Raw genomic sequence first — 21,181 nt, 5'->3', positions numbered from 1 at the left:
AAAAACAGCTCTTGTGGTTGGGTCCTCATTTTGGCACTCTAAGTTCTTCATGACTCGGCTTTCCTGGCTTTCCAGATTTCTTACACTTCCCTCCCCTCCGTGCCGTCTATCATTTAGCTATACTGATCTCACTGTTACTCATCTTCCAACTTCTGCGTTGACTGTCCCCTCCTATGACCTCTGACTCTTAGCTTTCCTGGCTTCTTTTTAAGACTTGACTCAAATCGCAATTTATATAGGAGGCATGTCCCAGTCCTACCCACTGCCAATCCTTCTCGCTAAGGTTAACTTCCATTTTTATGCATGTCATTTAGGTACCTAGTTATTTCCATGTTCTCCCCCCGTTACAATGTTAGCTTTCTGAAGGCAGGGACTATGTTTTCTTTCCTCTGCATCCCTACTGCTTAGGCCAGTTCCTGTCATAAATTACTGGGGCAGCTAGATGTGGCAGTGAATAGAGCACCAGCCCTGGAGTCAGGAGGACCTGAGTTCAAATCCAGCCTCAGACACTTAATACTTACTAGTTGTGTGACCTTAAGCAAATCACTTCACCCCAACTGACCTGTTTTCCCTTCTCCAAAAAGACAAAAAGAGCAAAAAAATGCTTACTGACTGACTGAACAGGTGCTCTAATTGGACAAGGAGAGTTTGGCTCAGTGTAGGAAGCTGTCAATCCTGTCTTTGACCATCTTTCTCTCTTTGTTGTTTGTTATAGATGCCACTCAACTGAACAACGCAGTGCCAACGTCCCCTCTCCTCCCACAGATGTCTCACCCTCATTCCTATCCCAGCTTGGGACAAATCTCCAATCCATATGAACAGCAGCCTCCTGGCAAGGAACTGAACAAGTATGCCTCCTTAAAAGCTGTGGGTAAGCCCTGAAAATGCCATGTTTGTTTTCTCTTTTGAGTGAATGTGTTGCATGCACTAGTTCATATTCTAAATAAAAACACAGACTTTCCAGGTGCTTTGAAATGATCCTTTTCAAGTATTTGGTAACTTTCTTTCCCATAGTGTTGACTGAAACAAATGAGGAGAACACGATCCCAGCTAAGTCAATGAAGAGATTCACTCTTTTTTGGTTACAGGCAAGCCCAGACTAATGCTGCCCAGATGCATACCATTTTTTCAATAATGCAATTAAGGCATTAAAACTATGCCCCACTTTAATGATCTGAAGCCAGTACCGGGTACAGTACCTGAAACAGAATAAGTGCTTAACAATTACTTATGGAATTGAATCGAATCGACCTATTTGCTCAGGATATTATGGTAAGACGATGTTAACATCATTAGTTTTCCTGGCTTAAAGACTCCCATTCCCTATCTGACCGTTTCTATATTTTCTCCATATTGCTCACTGTCTTCCTTTTGTAGTTCAGTGATCCTTGCCCTGATGGCTTCAACTTCCTTCTATGTTTATGGACTGACTGCCCCATCATGTTGTTTCACCCAGTACCATATTTTCATGAAATCAAGTAATGATGTTAGGCAAGGCAGGCCTAGAGGCATGTCCATTTTTGTAGTTCTAGTCTCTTCTCTAGGTACCTCACTAGGTACTAGGTACTAGGCAGTAGTTCTGAAAATTTTTTTCAATGCTAATATGCTTTAGCCAGGCAAACAAATGACTCAATCAACCCAAGAAATCTGATGATTGTATATTATTTTAAAAAACCCATTAGATCTCAAAAGTATCCTAGTCATTAAATATCCATCCCTTGGATATTAAGAACTGGGGCACAGAATGATGACCACATGACTCTGTGTGATCATCAGTGATCAGATTCAGGCCACATCCTCTCCTAAGCCTATCTGCCACTGTTTCATCTGTTCTCTATATTTTATTTAATAAGGTAGGAAAAGTAAACCCAGGAATTTTAGAAAAGTTTCCAACAATATTTGAAACAGAAATTTTGTTTCCCAAGCCATTCCTTTTAATCAAGACATTGTACTAAGACATAACTCATCATCTGCTATGTTTTAAGGTTTACTAAACAATTAAAAATCATCGGGGAGCTAAAGTATAAATTGCCCATACATCCAGAGGAGGAAGTACTTTAGGCTAAGCAAACCAAACTCTAGCTATTAGAAAAGCATCCATTCCTTACCCATTTGGCCCTATCTTTTACAAATGGAAATGTATCCCTATTATAGAAACCCGGAATTTCAGCGTTGCAAGAGACCTCAGAGTTCATGGATGCTGCAATTTACTCTCTGTTGGCAACACATTATTCATTCTCCTAAGCAGGGTGAAAGGATTCCTTGAGTATCTAGAGATTTATGATGATATGCAATTTTAATGATATAAGAAAAGGGTGGAAAAAAGAGGAGAAGCTAGAATTGTGTGTCATGAACAAAAGGCAGCAGTACATTTCTCTCCCTAAACTTTACATAAGTTGCTATGGAAATAAATTTTCTGTGACTGGCAGGTTTCAATATTTTTATATACCTCTGCATTCTAATGTTTTAGGTCTTTCAAAGGACATATTATTACATCTAACCACAGGAGCAGTACATTTTCACAAGGCATTTTATTTTCTTCTTCATGCTTGCTTTAAGGGTCACCAATCAGGCTCTGAAGGGTTATTGATTGAACATGCCTGACTTAGTTGAAAAGATCCCAGAAAACACCTCTTTGATCTTCAGGAATCCAACTCAGCTAGACGCAGCAGAGAATTATGCTATTTGTTTTTTTCTTATAAGAAATAGAGATTATTTTGAAGTCCTGCTTACTTTCGCCTCTAGTTTCTGCTTCACTCCCTTGCAGTTCATCTTGAATGATAAATTTGAGTTAGTCTCTTAGGGAATGATCTTAAGAGTTTGAATGTAAGATAGTTTTCTACATCTTAATGAATTTTATTTTTTTCCCTCAGTTGGCTTCATCCCATAATTTCCTATGGGGACAATACTACTTCTGGACATGACCCATGACCAAGTGCAAAAAGAGAGGCAGTAAGAATTGCAAACAGTCATGCTTAACAGCAGTTCTCATAGGTTCTCATCACTCTTGTCCCATCACTTTAATTTTCCCTCTGTGGTGGGTGACAAGCATCAGTCCCACTACCTGAAACAGGGATGTGGTAATTAGTGTGGTCCTTATCTGTAGTGCCTAGACAGCAAGCAGAGGCATTCAAGTGCAGCTGAATGTCTGAGATTTTGTCAGTTTGATTACCCACTGCTCCCAATAGCTCTTTTCTATTGCCTGCTAGAGACTAGTGTATAAAACAGAGCTGGAAGAGTAGAAAATAGTTTTGGTTTCCCTTAAAGTAAGGGAATAATAAGTAGTAGAGTGTAATTGGTCAATCTTTGGCCAACTGAGAAAGGAACAGGATAGTCATTGAAAGATTCTAATGTATGTTGGCTTTAGTTTAAATAAAGCCCCTTTATAAGTGTGGCTTTATAAAATCTGTCAATTTGATTAATTTAGAAAGCAGAGAATCATTCTCACAATTACTTTATGAAAGGATTCACTGTAGGATCCCTCTAAATCAAGAGTTCTTAACATTTATGTGTGTGTGTGTGTGTGTGTGATAAACACTTTTAGCAATCTGGTTAATCCTTAGAGACAACTTCTCAAAATAATGTACACACACACAATCAGCATTGTCCTACTGGAACTGGACATTTGGGTCCCCAGGGGAGAGGAAGGGGAAGGGGCAGCCACTGCTACTCACAGATTACTATTCATCCTTCTTGCAAGTCAGGACCCTCCTGATGTCATTGGTCCTCTTTGAGAGCAATAGCCATGTATATGTGTATGTATATATCTATCTCTTTATACATATATATATATACACACATATATTATCAATAAAATAACTAACATTTATATAGCACCATAAAGTTTGTGAAGTGATTTATATGTGTTGATTCATTTGATCGTCACAACAATCCTGTGAGATAGGTGCTATTATTATACCCATTTTAGAGATGAAGAAATTAAGGTTTAGAGAGTTAAGTGACTTGCCCAACTAATAAGTGTCTAAGGCAGGATTTGAACTTAAATCTGCCTGACTTCTGAGTCCATCACTCTATCCATTGCAAAGAAATGCTATATTTCAATTATAGGTTAGCGGAAATAAAGATATCTTTTCCCCCTGCAAGTTTGTGGGTCCTCAAAATCTGAGGTCTGTGCACCCTAGACTAAAAACCTCTGATCTCAATAATAAACACAGGGTTGTTCTAGAGCATTTCAAAAGTAACAGTTAAAAATATTTTTATCTTTTCAGAAAAACATGTGTTATGTTAAAACAAGGCATTCATTAGTCAAGATGAAGACTTCAGTTAGCGAACCAAAGGTCATTGGTCAGGATCTTCATCCTAAATTTTTGTTCCCCTCACTTCTGAGAAGATACTCTTTCTCTGGATGTCAGCTTGGGAAGCTCTTAACCTCAGGAGCACCCATTTCCTTATCTATTAAATGAGAGAGTTAAACTAAAGAGATGGAGTGTATAATGGACAGAGAGCTGGTCTGGAAGACAGAAAGACTTGACCTACCTCCGACATACACTGGCCATGTAACCTTGGGCAGGTCACTTAAATTCTCTGTACTCTAGAGCAGGGCTTCTTGAACTTTATCACTTGTGACCCCTTTTCATGTTTCTGCAACATCCGTTGGCATTGCCCGGCCTGAGGGCATGCACAGTGCAAAGTGTTCAGAACAAAAGGTGCAGTGAAATCGCATGATCCCACACAGACAAGCACTGCCAGAAACACCTTGGATTCATTACACGTTTGATTTTGAATTAATTTTGGTTGTTGCATATTCAGAAACCTTGTACTATTGCCAAATATTTTGTGCCTCCATATGGGGTCATGAACCACAATTTAAAGAACCTCTGCTCTATATCAATGAAACAATTCCTATCCCTAGACTCGTGTTCTTTAGTGTTCTTTGTGATCTCATTTGGGGTTTTCTTGGCAAAGTTACTGGGGTGGCTTGCCACTTCCTGCTCTAGCTCAGTTTTTACAGATGAGTCAACTGAGGCAAACAGGGGTAAGTGACTTGCCCAGGGTTTCAAAGTTGAGTGTCTGCGTCCAGATTTGAACTCCGGAAGATTCATCTTCCCGATTTCCTGCATTCTATCCATTGCATCAACTAGCTACCCTTTCATTAGAATAGATGTGCTAAATCTAAGATCCTACAATTTTCTGAGATTTCTTTCAGCTCTAAATTTATGATCCTATGAACCTTCTTTCTTTTTTGGACTTCATCAGTCTCCTCATCTCCATACATATAGCTAATCCTTTTCTTCAATCAGTTTCTCCCCCTCCCCATGTTCCCCACCCTGATGACAATACACTGATTAAATCAAGTAGTAGTAATTCGGACCTTATGCTTGCATGTTCTTTTGCTCCTGATGACATCATTTCCCGAATCTGAGTCTCTGGAGAAGGTGAGAATGCTCAGAGTTTGTGCCTTCCAATGTCCTGTGATCTCTACCCCAACTGGAGATCATCCCAAGTTAAAATAAAATCTGTTACAATGGAAAACATACAGCCTCAGCCCATATTCACTTTCCGTGCATGAGTAGCCATGTTAACAGTGTTTTATTTTCTTGTTTTAGGCTGTGTCTCAGTCTCCTGAGCCATATTCACCTGTCTAGAGTGAGCTACAATTTAGGTAGAACCCGTGGTAAAGTATGATGACTTCAATGATATTACCCGTTTGCCATTGGGCAAGTCACTAACTTCACCAGGTCTCAGTTTCCTCCTCTGTAAAATGGGGTGGGGGTTGGACTAAGTGATCTCTGAGGTCCCTTCCAGATCTAGATCTATGATGTTTTAACCCTCACTGCATCCAAATTCCTATAACAGCCATCTTATAATGGAGTTCTATAGTGCTGACTAGGAAAATTAAAACCTTTTATTTCATTTATATGAAGTCCCCACTTTTTCCCCTCCTGTAATCTTTTCTTACTGCACTCAGAGTTAGAGCATCTATCAACAGAGCCCCTCACAGTCTGATAGGAACAAATCCCCCCAAATGGCTGCTTTCGATTCTCTTAAGGTCTCAATGCCATGCCATGGAGTCCTTCCCAGTAGTTTACTATATGAGCACCAAAGCATACTATTCAGTTATTTCCTTTTGTTTTTGGTAAGTCTGCCCAAATCTTCCCAATTCACCAGATTTGCTTTTTTCTTGGCTTGAATGGCCATATTTTCTCCTGAGCCTGTCTGCCATTGCTAGCTATCGGAGAGACCAGAGGCAGTGAGTGTTCTAAACAGAAACCTGAGCCCCAGCTCAGAAGTGAGTACTCAGATGAGACACATAGGAATGGCCTCAAAACCAGGAATGGAAAATGCTTGCAAGGAAATTCTCTCTATGTGAATAATCAGACTCTTACCTCACCTTGATGCTTTCCCTCCCTTCTCCCACTCCCAACCCAAGATTTAAATGACCCTAGTCTAATGACCTCATCACTCTCAATTTAAGACATAAATTGATAATGAGCCCATTCTTACTTTCTAACTAATGCCTTTTAGTAGAAGGCACCTTACTCCCAAAAATGTTTTCTTGGTAGACTTTTAATGTCTACATAATTTAAAAAAATGTTCCTATAGATTCTTAAAAAAACAATATCCTCTCTCCCTCCCCCAGAAAACAGAATGAAACATGTACGCAGAGTCAAATAAATCACCACACTGGCCATATCCAAAATGTGTCTCATTCTGCATAGTCACCTTCCCCTCTATATTAGGATGCATGAAGCCTCCTTTGTCCTTGGTCCTTGACCCTGAATAAGGTGATGGAAAGTCCCTTATAAGTACCGTTTACTAGATGTATTTTATTCTGCACTAGTAAAAGGAAGTCACCACTCCATACATAATTGCACTCCCCTGAAACCTCTGCAGTGCTGTACATTTTAAGCCATGGATAAAGTAGCAGAGGACTCATTCCATTGGGTGTACTCTGCAAGAGGGTGTTCTGTTGTTTTCAGGAGCTGACTGAATGACAATCAAAGTTGTTACTTCCAAAAGTGGTCACCATGCAACAGATTAAAAAACCACCCTTGGCCCAGGATGAATGCCACAGGGGTTGGCCCTCACTCAGCAGACAAGTTCCCTGCATCTTGACTTTGTTAATCATTTCATTTAGCCTGGCCCTGAAGTGATGGCTCTTAGGGATATCAAATCCAGGCAGTTTCATGAGTTCACCTGAGGAGCTGAGCTTCTCTTTAAAATCTTTTCCCTTCCAGATTTCTAGATCTTCCCAGGCCACTGAGGAAGCTTTGGAAAGCTTTTTTTTTTTTAATCTCCTGCTGCATTCAGTGGCACAGGGAGCCCTTGGCCACTGCCAGATCACTCTTTGTGGGACAGGGTTTGCCTAATTCAATTGAACAAGCACTTAATAATTGCTAAACAACATGTATATAGATAAAACATACAGATACAGCATACATATAGTGGGATTTCAGAGGGGAAGGTACCAGCACTAGAAACTCAGGGAGTTTCAAAAGCAGTGATATTCTTAGAGAAAGATTCAAGGCAACTTTCCTTCAGAGGGCCAATAGATATACACTGGGGAGTCTAGAGAGTAACCTACATTGGGTTATGGTAAATAGTGAGGGATGTAGACACTCTGCCTGATAGCTTGGAATCATGGGAAATTTATCTAGCCTTTTGGGGGGAAGATAACTAGACCCTGAGAAATTGAGACCCAAGTATATTGGGTCTCACATGATTTCCCTTAATTATTCAGGCCTTAGCAACCAAAGGCAAAACCCCAAATGATTTTCAGTAGATGAAGGACCCTAAGGACTTAGGCAGAGAAGCAAAGTAGGGTCAGGATTTGCCTTTGACATTCTCCCATTTTCTGATCTTTTGTCCTTATGCTATCTAGAGACCCTTCATTTAGTATAGCTCTTCTAAGAAATTCTTCATACTCCAAAATTATACCTCTTGCCTTCCACAATTAAAATTATCATTCCTTAAGTGTCAATCTGAATTACGTGTTGTCTGATGATCTAATTTAAATTCTCTATACAATGTGAATGACTGATACCTCCCAGGAACAATTACACTTTAAAAGAGGAATTTATAATGAATTTATAATAGGAGGGAGATGTGGGGGAGAAATTGGGAGCCACCTTCTTCATGTCTATTATAGGTTATTTCCTCTCCTTCCCCTCCTTGAAAGAATAGCATGACTCAGCAACTTGGTATCTCACTTATGAAAAGTTGCCCACTTTACCCTTTAGTCATCAATATCAGCAAAGAAAATTGATCAATGCCCAGGTTTCATATTTTAGAATATGAAAACTTGACTCAGTATGTTACCCTTTTGCTTTTGCTATCAGAAAACTTTGAAACCAATGTGATACCCAAGTTCTGTGGTCTGCAAAGTCATGACCCCAAAGCATCTATTTCTTCCATTCCATTCAGATTATTTCTTCTGTTTTACCCTTAAATGTTTTATCTTGCACTGGGTATAAATCAGCAGTCTGCCCAATTCTTTTGAGAAATAAATAGGTTGCAGATCGTAAAACATTAATAATATATCAAACATTCACATGTGTGGAGTACTGGTTTGGATCCAAATTCACAAATCCATTCTTGACCTCTGGGAGTTTACAGTCTAACCTTGGGGTGCTCAGCTAGGGTGTCCTGAAGGATTGGATTGGGGCAGCACTTGGATTGGAGGACCTGGTGAGCTCTGGGTGGAGGGGGGAAATACAACCAACAGTTGAGCATCTTTTGATTATTATTTTTTTAGGAAGTTGTGATGGTGACTGGGCAGTAGCAACACTTAAGTCACCTAAAGGTACTGTATGGCTTTTCTTGATCCTTTGTTTGGATGTCTTGGAAAATCTTTTTGAAAAGTACAGAAAATTTCTAGTGTTTGTGCCTGTCCGACTGCACGCATGTGTACAGTGTAGTGACACGTGTGAGTATGTCCACGTTCACGTGTGTACATGTGGAACTGTACATCTGTGTATGTACCTACCAGCTGGCAAATGTGATCTGTTCAGGCTCACTGAGGCATCAGTGATGGGCTGGAATCCCTGATGTTTTCTTTGCCCATGGAAACTTCCCCAAGTTCCTATTTAAGGAGAGCACATGTAGACAACAGAAAGGAAAACAGGTAAGACGTCCAAGAAAAAAAAAAGGTTTTTACCGATATATCTACACAAATAAAACAAGACTGACAAGGAAATGGGATGAAATATACCCTCTATGTGATATATAGTGCTCACTCATGGTCCAGGGAATCTTTTGTTTTTTCCCTTGGAAAGACTGAGCCTTTGGAAATATCAATCACATCATGTTATGTGAAGGTTTATGCTGTGTAAGACTCTCTTATTCTGGGATCTGCCGTACTCAGTCTCTGGAACCAACCACTAATGAATTGCCATGCTTCCTGTTGAGGTGTTCTAAAACCTTACAGGTAAAAATAACTTGTGGGTTATTGCCAAGACTGGATGACTTTAGATGACTGAGGATAAAAATCTACTGTGCGTTACTCACACACCATAGGAATCTTCGTGAAGAGAGACAACAGGAGATGGTTTTTCTTCCTACTTTCCTCAGGCTGGGGAAGGTTGAAGTGCATTTGGGTGGTTGGTGATCAGTGTTATGAAGTATTTATGAAGGTTTCTGACAGTCCCATATGGAACCCAGGTTCCATGAGTGATCGTTCCTAAACACACGAGAGAGATGACACTGGAGCAGAGCCTCAGTAAAGGTATGACCAACTCCAAAGCATTCTCTTCCTGAGGATGTAGGTGCTGCCTCCTCAGAGGCAGAGACTGTCTACTGCCTCTCTTGGTGTCCTTAGTGCTTAGCACAATGACTGGCACATAGGAGGCTCTCAACAAGTCTTTATTGAATTGAATTGGAGACAGTGTTGTGTGGTGGTTAGAGTTCTGGACTTGAGGTCAAGAAGACCCGAATTCAGACAGTTGTTTGACCTTGGATAAGTCACTTAACTCCTCTGACTTTTCGTGTCTTCATCTATAAAATGGGATTAATACCAGGGCCTACTTCACAAGAGTTTTTTGAAGATAAAATGAAATGGTATCTGCTAAGCATCTTACAAACTTTAAGACACTGTATAAATTCCAACTATTATTATTACTGTTTTGGAGAAAACACATTTTTTTGGCCTTGAGTTAGATAAAAAGCTGTCCACATGTCAAAGTACATTTTTAGAAATAAAAACAATTTGGAGCATGACAGATCTACTAATTTGAGGCTTGGTTTTTTTTTTCTTGTGGAAAACAATGCCATTATGATAGTTATGACAGTATTTTGATGCAGTCAGTTATCTCCTTTTGTTAGAGCCTGCTGTTCTCTAGAAGAGTTTAGGAAGCCCTTGAAGATACAGTGGGAATGTTGTTGTGGAAGACAAAACATGACAGAGCAAAATGGGCAGTGGGTTTGGAGACAGAAGACCAGGGTATAAGTCATACTTACTACCTGCGTGACTTTGGTCAAGTCCTATTTCCACTCTGGGCCCCATTTTTCTCATTTGTAAAATGAAGGGATGGTGTTATGTAGGCGACAAAGATAAGCCAGGATTGCTCAGATTTAAATCCAGCCTCAGACTCTTAATGCTTCTGGACCTTAGCCAACTGACCTTATAATGAGTTCACATTGGCCTGGACACTTATTAGCTGTGTGACCCTAGGCAAGACACTTAATCTCTGCTGCCTCAGTTTCCTCATCTACTTACCAAGGTTTTTGTGAGCATCAAATTAGATAATATTTGTAAAGTACTGTGGTTGGCACATAGTGAGTGCTATGTAAGTGGCAGTTATGATGATAATGGTGATGTTAATTACTACTACTATTACTACTATCACTACCACTACTACTACTATTACTACTACTACTACTACTACTACTACTACTACTACCACTACCACTACTACTACTACCACTACTACTATTACTACCACTACCACTACTACTACTACCACTACTACTACCACTATCACTACCACCACCACTACCCCTACCACCACTACCACTACCACTACTACTACCACTACTACTACTACTACTACTACTACTACTACTACCACCACTACTACTACCACTGTCACTACCACCACTGCCACTACCACTGTTACTACCACTACTACTACTACTACTATCACTACCACCACCACCACTACTACCATTACCACTACCACTACTACTATTATTACCTCCAAACTACTCTTTAAGCCTATAAATTACAAAGCCACTGCTCATCAGTAGAGGAAGTTATCACATTGGGAGTTCCCTATACTGATGAAACTATTGTTCAGTTATTTCAATTGTGACCTATTCTCTGTGATCCCATTTGGAGTTTTCCTGGCAGAGATATTAGAGTGGTTTACCATGTCTTTCTTTAGCTCATTTTACAGATGAGGAAACAGAGGCAAATAGGGTTGTTTGGCTCAGGGTCACACAGTTAATAACTGTCTGAGGCCAGATTTGGCCTTAGATAAGCACCCTCTCCCCTGTACCACCTAGCTAGGTGTCCAGTAAAATTATAGGTCTAGGGTCTAGGCTAAAAAACAAAAATGAATGGCTTGGACTAAATTAGTGGTGTCAGACTCAGATAGAAACAAGGTCCACTAAACTGTATGTGAGGATCTTTATGGGGTTCATATTGCCTTAGAAAATGACACATTTATATATATATATATATATAATTTTTAATACATCCATACATTAAAATCAGGATTTTAATATGGTTTAGACTATACTCAGGAGTGTTGTCAGTTACATGTAGCCTCTTGGGCTAAATGTTTAACCTCTCTATACTAGATGACCTTTAATTTCCCTTCTTGCCCCAAACCTATGATCCTTTCCCTTTCAGCCAAATCTGAGGAAACTTCACTGTTTGCCTTCTCTGCCCAACTACTGTTTTCCTTAAAAAAGTTTTATTTTAAATTTATGAAATAAAAAAATCATTTTGATAATAAAGATTGTACACAAAACTGCAAATGTATTATGTATAATTTACTATTTCTTTTAAATACATAATAAAGTTATCATGTAACTTTCTCTTTATTTCCTCCTTTTTTCTCTCCCCATCCACCCACAAGATGGCTACCATTAGACACAAATATGTGAATATATGTATGTATATATACATGTATATGTATTCTTTTTATTTAGTAGTTCTTGCTCTGGATATGGAGAGCATCTTCCTTCATAGATCTTTTGTACTTAATTTGGGTATTTATAATAGTCAAAATAATTTAGTGACTCAAATTATTCCTAAAACAATATTGCTGTTATTGTACACAACATTGTCTCTGTTCTGCTCCTTTTGCTCTGCATTATTTCATGTAAATCTATCTGTGTTTTTAAAAAATCAACTGGGGCTTTGCCCCAGGTGCTGATATGGGTAGGAACCTGTCCCCTTGTACAGTAACTTAGCTGTCTATGACCCTCCTATGTTGTCTGCCTTCCACCCCATCTCAGATTCTTGTGAAAGTTGTATTCTTTTTCTGGTCTGACATTTTACTAGTATAGACTGCCTCCATTGCACCATCTGACCTGGAGACTTTTATCAAATAAAATACATGCAATAGTGCAAGATGAACATAACATTATCTGCCACCTCCTACCATGATAAACAGCTTTATGCCTCCCATAGTCTGTATTATTCTCTATTCTCCTTTTCCATGGTAACTATAGAAACCCTCCCTTACTATTTCTTCCATCTCCTGGTGCTGAATGAAACTTACAATTCTCCTGATGACAACACATCTCTAGGCACTTGATGAAAGGCTGGCTGTACCTTCTCTCACACCCAGGACCCAGAGGAAGTTGACACACATCTTACTTTCAGACCCTCCTTTTACGACTCTCATTCAGCAATCACCTCTCCTCCTTTAAAGTTCTTACCATCCTGTTCAAATTTTTGCTACTGTCATTCAGAACATTTCCCCTCTTCTACAATAAGTTTATTACTTGGCTTACAGTCTTCTATAAGACCCTAACCCCTTGATACATTCTGAGTTTCTCAGTCTCTCCTCCTCCCATTACATCTTTTTCTTTATTTCCATTATGCAAAAAACCCTTGATATGTTAGACCTTTAATCAACTGAATTTGCCCCAGGTCTAGAATTCCTAATTATATACATGCTGAGAATAACACACTTGGTTATTAATATTCCTTGAGAATCTACATGAAAAGCTCAGATCCCTAAACTACTTCATAGGATCAGGCATCATAGATTTAGAACTGGAATGGATCCCAGAATCCATTGAATATAATGCCCTCATTTTATGGGAAACCAAGGAAACTGAGGCATAGACTAGTTAAGTGATTTACCCAGACTCATAGAACTAGTAAGTGTCTGAGGTCAGATTTGATTTAGCTCTCCTGACACTAAATCCCATGCCCTATTCACCACACTAGATTTTTTTTTCTTTCAGGTCAGGCAGAAATGGGAAAGGAGGAATTGAGGTTGAGATTGAGGATTTTAAAATTAGGGGTTAAAGGTAGTAGGGTGAGCCATATAGGGTCTAGGAACCATTGTTGCTTCTCCATTTGTCTCCTATTCTTATCCCTGACTCTGAGGACAGAAGTGATTGAAGAACAGGTAACCGGAAGTATATGATTTCTGAGACTATGGACTCAAATGTTATCTTAAATCAGACAAAAATGACCTGAGTTTAATTGTGGTTGTCTAAGCAAGATGAATAAACTGGAGGTCTATTTGATTTTTCTGAATTTTTCTATACTTTTACCTTTTTCTTTTGATATAACATAGATGGAACTTGAGGAAGGTATTTAACTGTAGTGATCCTGAGAGAGGACGCAGTTTTTATTCAGACAGGCAGGCAGTAACAAGTAGTTATTAAGCTCTTACTTTGTGCCAGGTGACAATTAACTTTTGTCTCATGTAGTTTTTCATTTATGATTTCTTGAAATATAGTTCTGGAAAACCAGGCTTTGTTGAAGCCCGTGGTGATTTAAATGGAGTACTTGACTGTGCCTTTAAACCCAAATCACTCTGGCTTTCACTGATTGGCCAATAATAGATCCCAGCCCAAGTCTCACTTACTGGCTCATTGTTTGGGTTTTGATGTCTCTGAGTAAGTGTAAATAGCAGATGTTTCTGTTCTGGCCAGAAACTCCGAGGGTCTTCCCTTCCCAGACTGATTCTTTTATGACTGCAAACTAGCCAATCTTTTGCCTCAATTCTTACCCAGCCTTTTATTACCCAATGGGCTTTGCCTCAGATGAACTGAGACCTTGGAAAGACTAAGGTCTTTAAAAAGGCCAAGGTCCCCCCACTGCATCCAGGGCCAGCGGCATTCATAATGACCTAGCTTGCCCCTGAACTCCAGTGACTCTGGAGGAGGGAGTGAGGCTGATGGCTCTGCATAGCTCTTCCTCATTTAAGTCCAATCACTTGCAGGTCAAGACATCACCCTCCTGATGTCATTGGTCCTCTTCAGGAATGAAGGATGAACAGCAACTTTGTTCCAGGCACTGTGCTAAGTGCTCAGACACTAGTAGAACACATATTTTCTCCCCTCAAGGATCTCACAGTCAAATGGAGGAGACGAGAGTCAAACAATTATGTATATCCAAGACACATACGGAGTAAATGGGGTGCTGGAGTCTAGAAGAAAGACCACTCGCAGATCAGTGTATGTTTGCCATTTTAGATGGAAAGGGAGCCTTGTATGGATTGAGGCAGAGATTAAGAAAAAAGTTCTCTGAAGAAAAATTGCTCAGCTAGGGAAATACAGTATTATATCTGGAGGTCAAGAGCAAGGCAAAACCAGGTAGGTTATTACATCCAGCTTGGCAGAAATGTGGTCATTGCCAGATAAAAGAAGTCATCAGAAACCATCATTCTATCTGTGGAAGAGCAAGACTACACAAATCTGTCTCTGGAGCCATCCCCCAGCAAGGGAGCCTCCAGGAGGGTGCATAAGCAAATGTCCTTAGCCAGAAGGATTAGTCAAGAGAGCAGCCAAAAATAATACAAAGGACCAAGATTTTGGCTTCCAGCCAAAGTATGGAGGGCAAGATGACTTCTGCAGTGACCTTAAGAAAGTGGCTGTTTCCTCTTGTACCGAGTAATTTTTATGTACACACAAAATGAAAACGGGTATTCATCCTAAAAAAGAAAGTGAAAGATCTGGGAGAATAAATCTTTACAGGTTTTGATGAAAAAAGCATTTTAAGGAAGAGCTAAGCAGAATGCTAGAAGAAAAATGGGGGGATTCCTTTGTCTCTGTGAGAGGCAGCACAGTATATTGAGAAGGATGCTGTACCTAGAATCAAGAAACATCTAGGTTTGAGTCCCACCTCTGAAACTTATTAGCTGTATTGAAAATAAGCTCACTTAGCCTCAATTTCTTTATCTGTAAAATGGAGATAATCATGCCCATAGTCCCTACCTCACAGGGTGGTTGTGATGATCTGATTTTGCTGTTCATTCATTTCAGTTGCATCTGACTCTTTGTGACCCCATTTGGGTTTTCTTGGCAAAGATAGTGGAGTGGTTTATCATTTTCTTCTCCAGCTCATCTTACAGAACTGAGGTAAACAGGGTTAAGTGACTTGCCCAGGATTACCCAGCTAATAAGTGTCTGAGGCCAGATTTGAATTCAGGAAGATGAGTCTTCCTGACTCCATGCTTGGTGCTTTATTCACTGTGTCACTTAGCTGCCAGATGAGCTGATAGGCATAATGTATGTAATGCCTGAAAGACTCATAAATCTTAAAGTGCGGTGTAAATGGGATCTATCTGTTAACTTTTATCAGCAGGCTGGAAAGCAAAAGAAAACATAAATATTTGTTAGTTGAAAAAGAATAAAATTTGATTATTAAAAAAAAATTTAGCTTTCAACATTCACTTTTACAAGTTTTTTTTTGAGTTCCAATATTTTGAGTTCCAATTTCTTTTCTCCCTCCCTACTTCCCCACACTCTGCCCCCTCCCCAAGATAGCAAGCAATCTGATTTAGGCTACACAGGTACAAGTATAGAATAAAATTTAATTTGAAAAAAAATTTCTATAGAACTTAATAGAGGATGAATAGGAAGCTCTCAAGGATGAAATTCTGAAGACATAAAGAGAAATGGCTCCTGTTGGCAGGAGGCATGGGAGCTTCCTAAAGAGGACTATTTAAGGAAGTCATTGATCAGCTCAGATTTTACAGACATTTATAGAAAATAGAAGCAAAGGCAAGTAACTCAGCATGGATATGAAAGATTAGCTCAATCTTATAAAAAAGTGTGCTGAGTGCTAAAACTCAGGGTGAGCTGATGATGAAAGTTAAGGACAGAAAATGGATTGTGTGTGTTTATCTATCTAAAGGCCAGAGATATTCCATAAAAGATACACACTGCTGCCCAGAGTAGGAAAAGTGGGATCATGACCTAAGGCATTGGTAAGGTGATCAAACTACCTAACCCTTGTCTTGCTTTGGTGTTTATTTTTCCCCCTTCTCTCAAGGAAAAGGACCTTTGGTCTAGGGAGGATAGAACAAAAATAGATAAATGTAAGTTGAAACTGGAGATAAGTGAGGAGAGAAGAGCACGCCCTCCATGAATTCAATATAGTTGGCCAGAACAAAGCACATCCTAGGACGATTGTGCCACTTGAGCCCCTGTTGGCAATCTTTGAAAGGACCTGAACAAGAGCTTGGTGCTGTCCTGATTTTCAAAGTAGGGAACAGGGAGGAATCTGAAAATTATGGGCCAGTAATCTTGATTTATATTCCTAGCAAAATTTCTGATCACAGTATTAAAAGATGGTTTGTGGGCATTGAAAAAGAAATGTGGTTCACTAAAAGCCAGCATGACTTCATCAAGAATAGATCATACCATAACATTCCCCAGGAAGCTTTCTTTGACAAACCTATGTTGGTACCCTTCTGCAAGGAGTGACCAGTAACCACTATTTGTCTCATTGTTGACCTTGACTGCTTCCTATTTCCCACCAAGTGGGAAGTGCTTCCTACCTACTAAACTCCATTGATCTTTGTCCTTTTGAGTCATATTTGTCTGCCTACATCTTGGTAACCTGTTAGGACTTCTGTCATTTCAAGATCCCTTCTCAGTTTCCCATTCTTTTAAGGGACACTATTCTCCCTGAAGAACTAAATTCTTCATGTCATGGCAATCTGCTATGGTAACCTGTTTGCCATACCTGCTCACTGCTTTGGTGGCTCAAAAATAAGGCTCTCCCAGGCTCACCTAGGAGTTACCTTCCATGTGTTTTTGATGGACAATTAGCAGATCCCTGCTAAGTCCTAATTCATATAGCTGTCCTTGGCTATCTTGTGAAAGTCTAAAGCTATAATACTAGCTCATTTATTCTAACACATCAGTCTGTCAACCCCTTTGCTTTTTCGACAGTGATCATCCCAAGACCTTGCCTCAGGCTGGTCACAATTCTTTACTTCTCTCAGTGGTTGATATTTAAACACAGCTGCCAGCATTCACTTTCAGATCTCTAAAAACTAAGCATGGTTTTAACAGCAAAGGGTGTGGCAGATCTACAGTGCACTTACTGTACTTACATTAAGCAGCTTACCTCTTCAGAGACTAATGCCCAGATATTTAAGTGACTTGCCCAAAGTCACACAGCTTTGAACTTATACTCCCCATCTTGTTACTTTGCTTCTAAAAATAAGCCTTACTATTTGTTTCAAGTTATCTTTTAAATTAAAATAGGATTTTAGGTAACATTTATGAAAATATAATTTGTGTTGTATCTACACCTTAGTAAGTTAAGGTACAGCATTATCTCTATGTACAGATCTTTATGTAAGTATAACCATTATGTCCTTTCTACTTACACTGACAGCATGCAAAAGGCCCATACTTGCACAAGAACATCTTTTTATAGTTCAAAATGTTTAGAAGTTTTAAATCAAGCTGTTTATTCCTTTTGTCTTATACATGCTTAATAAACCATTTTAAGTTTTTTTACAAAAAAAAAAAGAATAGATCATACCAGATCAACTTCATTTCTTTTGTTGACAGGGTAACTAGACTGGTATGTTAGAGGAACGCTAGGCATGTATTTTACCTAGCAAAGTGTTTTACATAATGTTTCATGCTATCCTTATGGATAAAGTGAAGAGATATGTCTAAGATTACAGATAGCTGACTGAGTGATAGATAGGTCCAAAGAACAGTCATTAATAGGCCTTCTGCAATAGTTTTTTTTTTGGGGGGGGGTTGGGAGGAAGAAGGAAGGTTCTAGTATAGTGAAATGTCTTAGAGATATGCCCTTGACCTCATTCTATTGAGCATTTTTATAATTGTTCTGGATGAAAATGTAAAAGGTATGCTTATCAAACGTAGAAATGACACAAAGCTGGGAAGCATAAAAAACTTGCTAGATGACAAAATTGGGATCCAAAAAAATAAACTTACATGTGAGCAGATTGTCTAAATATGTAACTTAATAAGGATAAATCTAAATATAACTTGTGGGTCAGACTGTGACTAATGACGCAATAAACAAGGTTCAAAGTCTTAGGGGTGTCTTTAAGAATAATCTCAATAGCTCATGTGTCCATGGAGGACTCCACCAAGAAAAAAAAAAGAATCTGACTCATATCTTTCAAATGATCCTCAGTTCCCCTGTAAGCAGTCAGGTTAGCAAAGGTATTAAACATAAACCTAGTTTGTTTCAGTGAGTAAAGAACCCGGAAAGGACTCATATGAGCCATTTGCAAAACAGCTGAGAGTTTGTCACAGGGATCTTACTTTTTCACTTCAGAGAAAACTCACAAATGAGTCCTTAGTAAAAAGTGTATTTGTAGGTTCCAAGGCTGAAATACTTTCTACCTGGTTTTTCTCCCCATTTTCTTATAAATTGACATGGATCCAATGGTCCTTGGTATCTCCTTTGGTTTATAGCCATTCCTGACCTCATTTCTGTATTCTCACAGTTTGCTGTTCATTTGATACACCTCTCTTTCAGGACATTCTAAGTCCATTTTATCCATCGTGGCCATGGACTCAGAAACTCTGTCCTCATACTTCAAATACGCTTTTGGCATTCCCTCACATCCTGAATGGGGGGAGGGGCTAACTGGGTTCATACCTACTACACAAAGCTCTCTACTTACATAACCCATATAACATTTTGGGGAATCCTCAGCCCAACTCTTACTATCATAGAGGAACCAGGTTCCTGAGCAAGGCAGTCTTGGGGTTCTAAGGGTATCCCTTAGGGACAATGAGGTATCATTCTTTTTTTTTTTTAAGCAATTGGGGTTAAGTAACTTGCTCAAGGTTACATGGTCAGTTGTTTCTGGGTGTGGTGCTAAGTATCAGAGCCCGGATTCTATCCCCAGGTCATCCCAACACTGGGGCCGGTGCTCTTACTCGCTGTGCTACCTGGCCGCCCCTAAGCAATTGGGGTTAAGTAACTTGCTCAAGGTTACACGGCCAGGTGTTTAGGTATCATTCTTTAATGATGTCAGCTCAAGTTCCCATCCTGATGTTTTCTCCCCAATGTAAACCACCAGTGATTAGTGCCTTTGTTTTATATAATGTATTAACTGGGGTCATGGTTTGCCTCAGTTTCTTCATCTCTACAATGAGCTGAAGAAGGAAATGGCAAACCACTCCAAAATCTTTGCGAAGAAAATCCTAGATGGGGTCATGAAAAATCTGACATGACTGAAATGACTGAACAACAACAATAAATATTTTTATGTTTATTCTTTTTCTATTCACTTAGTCATATTCATTTTCATTATATCTATTCATTTTCATAGTATCCAGGACCGCATCTATCAGAACCAAGATAAAATATACTCTACCTTGGTCAGAGTCTATGTGGATGACTGTGCTTAGTACTAAATGATACATTTTAGGAAAGACACATATAAGCTGTTGAGGCATCTAGGTTTCAGTGGATAGAGCAATGGACTTGAAATCAGGAAGGCTCATCTTCCTGAGTTCAAATCTGGCTTCAAATGCTAACCAGCTGTGTGACCCTGGGCAAGTCACTTAACCTTGTTTGCCTCAGTTTCCTCATCTGTACAATGAGCTAGCAAAGAAAATGGATTGTTTCAGTATTTCTGGCAAGAAAACCCAAATGGGGTCATGAAGAATCATTCATGACTGAATAACAACATGTAAGCTGATCTCCAGAAAGAAGCACTGGATGCTGAAGGACCTCAAGGTCATGCCATAAGAGGACTGGTTAGAGAGAATAGGAATGCTTAACTGCAAGAAGAGCAGAAATTATAGCTCATGAAGGCTTGTCATGTGGACCAGGAATTAACCTTGTTTATGTTGCTTTCAGAGAACAAATCTGGAAGTGATGACTGGAAATCACAGAGTAATAGAATCAGGTTTGATACACACACACACTCACACTCAGATGCTCAGACACACACACTTTATCATTAGAACTGTTCAAAAAGAAATGAGTTTCTTCCAGAGGTAGTGGGTCCCTCCTCCCACCTCACTGAAGAGAGGTTTTCAAATGGAGGCCAAGTGGCCTCCTATTTGGGATGTTTTACTGATGATTTTTGGTCAAGTACATGTTGGAATACATGACATTCAACATCCCATAATAATCCCTGTAAAGGGCTTTGGAGATCCTTGTGTGGGAAACACTTTGGAAAGGCAAATATATAATGCTTGGTTTTCTATCTACCTATCTACCTATCTATCTATCTATCTATCTATCTATCTATCTATCTATCTATCTATCTATCATCTATCTATCTATCTATCTATCTATCTATCTATCTATCTATCTATCTATCTATCTATCTATCTACCTGTCTGTCTATCTATCTACCTATCTATCTATGTCTATCTATGTCTTTATACACACATTATACTAAGGACTGGACTCACCAGTCAGTCCCTCATTATATTTAATTAAAAAAACAAACAAACAACTTCCTAAGTTTAGGATTGGGGAGGCACATAGCTAGTTAAAGTTCTTATTAAAAAAAATCTCAAGGATTTCATGGACTAAAAGTATAATGTAAGTATACAGTGTGATATAACAGACAAAAAAGCTAATGCTGTACTAGGCTGAATAAACCTATGGAGCTGTGGATAATGCATTGCAACTGGAGTCAGGAAGATTTAAAATTAATCTCTCTCTCTCCCTCTCCCTCTCTCTCTCACTCTTCCTCTCTCTCTCTCTCCCTTCCTCCTTCTCTCTCTCTCTCTCTGTCTCTCTGTCTCTCTCTGTCTCTGTCTCTCTGTCTCTCTGTCTCTC

General features: G+C 39.3%; 1 protein-coding gene across 2 annotated transcripts in view; it reads left to right on the top strand.

The window, feature by feature from the left end:
* The first annotated feature begins 718 nt into the window (after window positions 1-718).
* Window positions 719-21,181, top strand: part of LOC138159859 (protein shisa-9-like) — a 48,389-nt gene continuing 27,926 nt past the window's right edge. Inside the window, exons 1-2 of one of the 2 annotated variants that reach the window (XM_069086140.1) lie at window positions 719-871; window positions 8,717-8,764. In XM_069086140.1, coding sequence (XP_068942241.1) covers window positions 766-871; window positions 8,717-8,764 — 154 coding nt within the window. In that variant the 5' untranslated portion in view covers window positions 719-765. The remainder of the gene's footprint in view (window positions 872-8,716; window positions 8,765-21,181) is intronic. The other variant, XM_069086147.1, reaches the window with a different exon arrangement.

This window comes from Petaurus breviceps, unplaced genomic scaffold (genome assembly GCF_028583685.1).
Source record: "Petaurus breviceps papuanus isolate PSGF00001 unplaced genomic scaffold, PetGlider_PUasm1.0 118, whole genome shotgun sequence".
NCBI lineage: Eukaryota > Metazoa > Chordata > Mammalia > Diprotodontia > Petauridae > Petaurus > Petaurus breviceps.
This window is presented reverse-complemented; position numbering and strand designations above follow the sequence as displayed.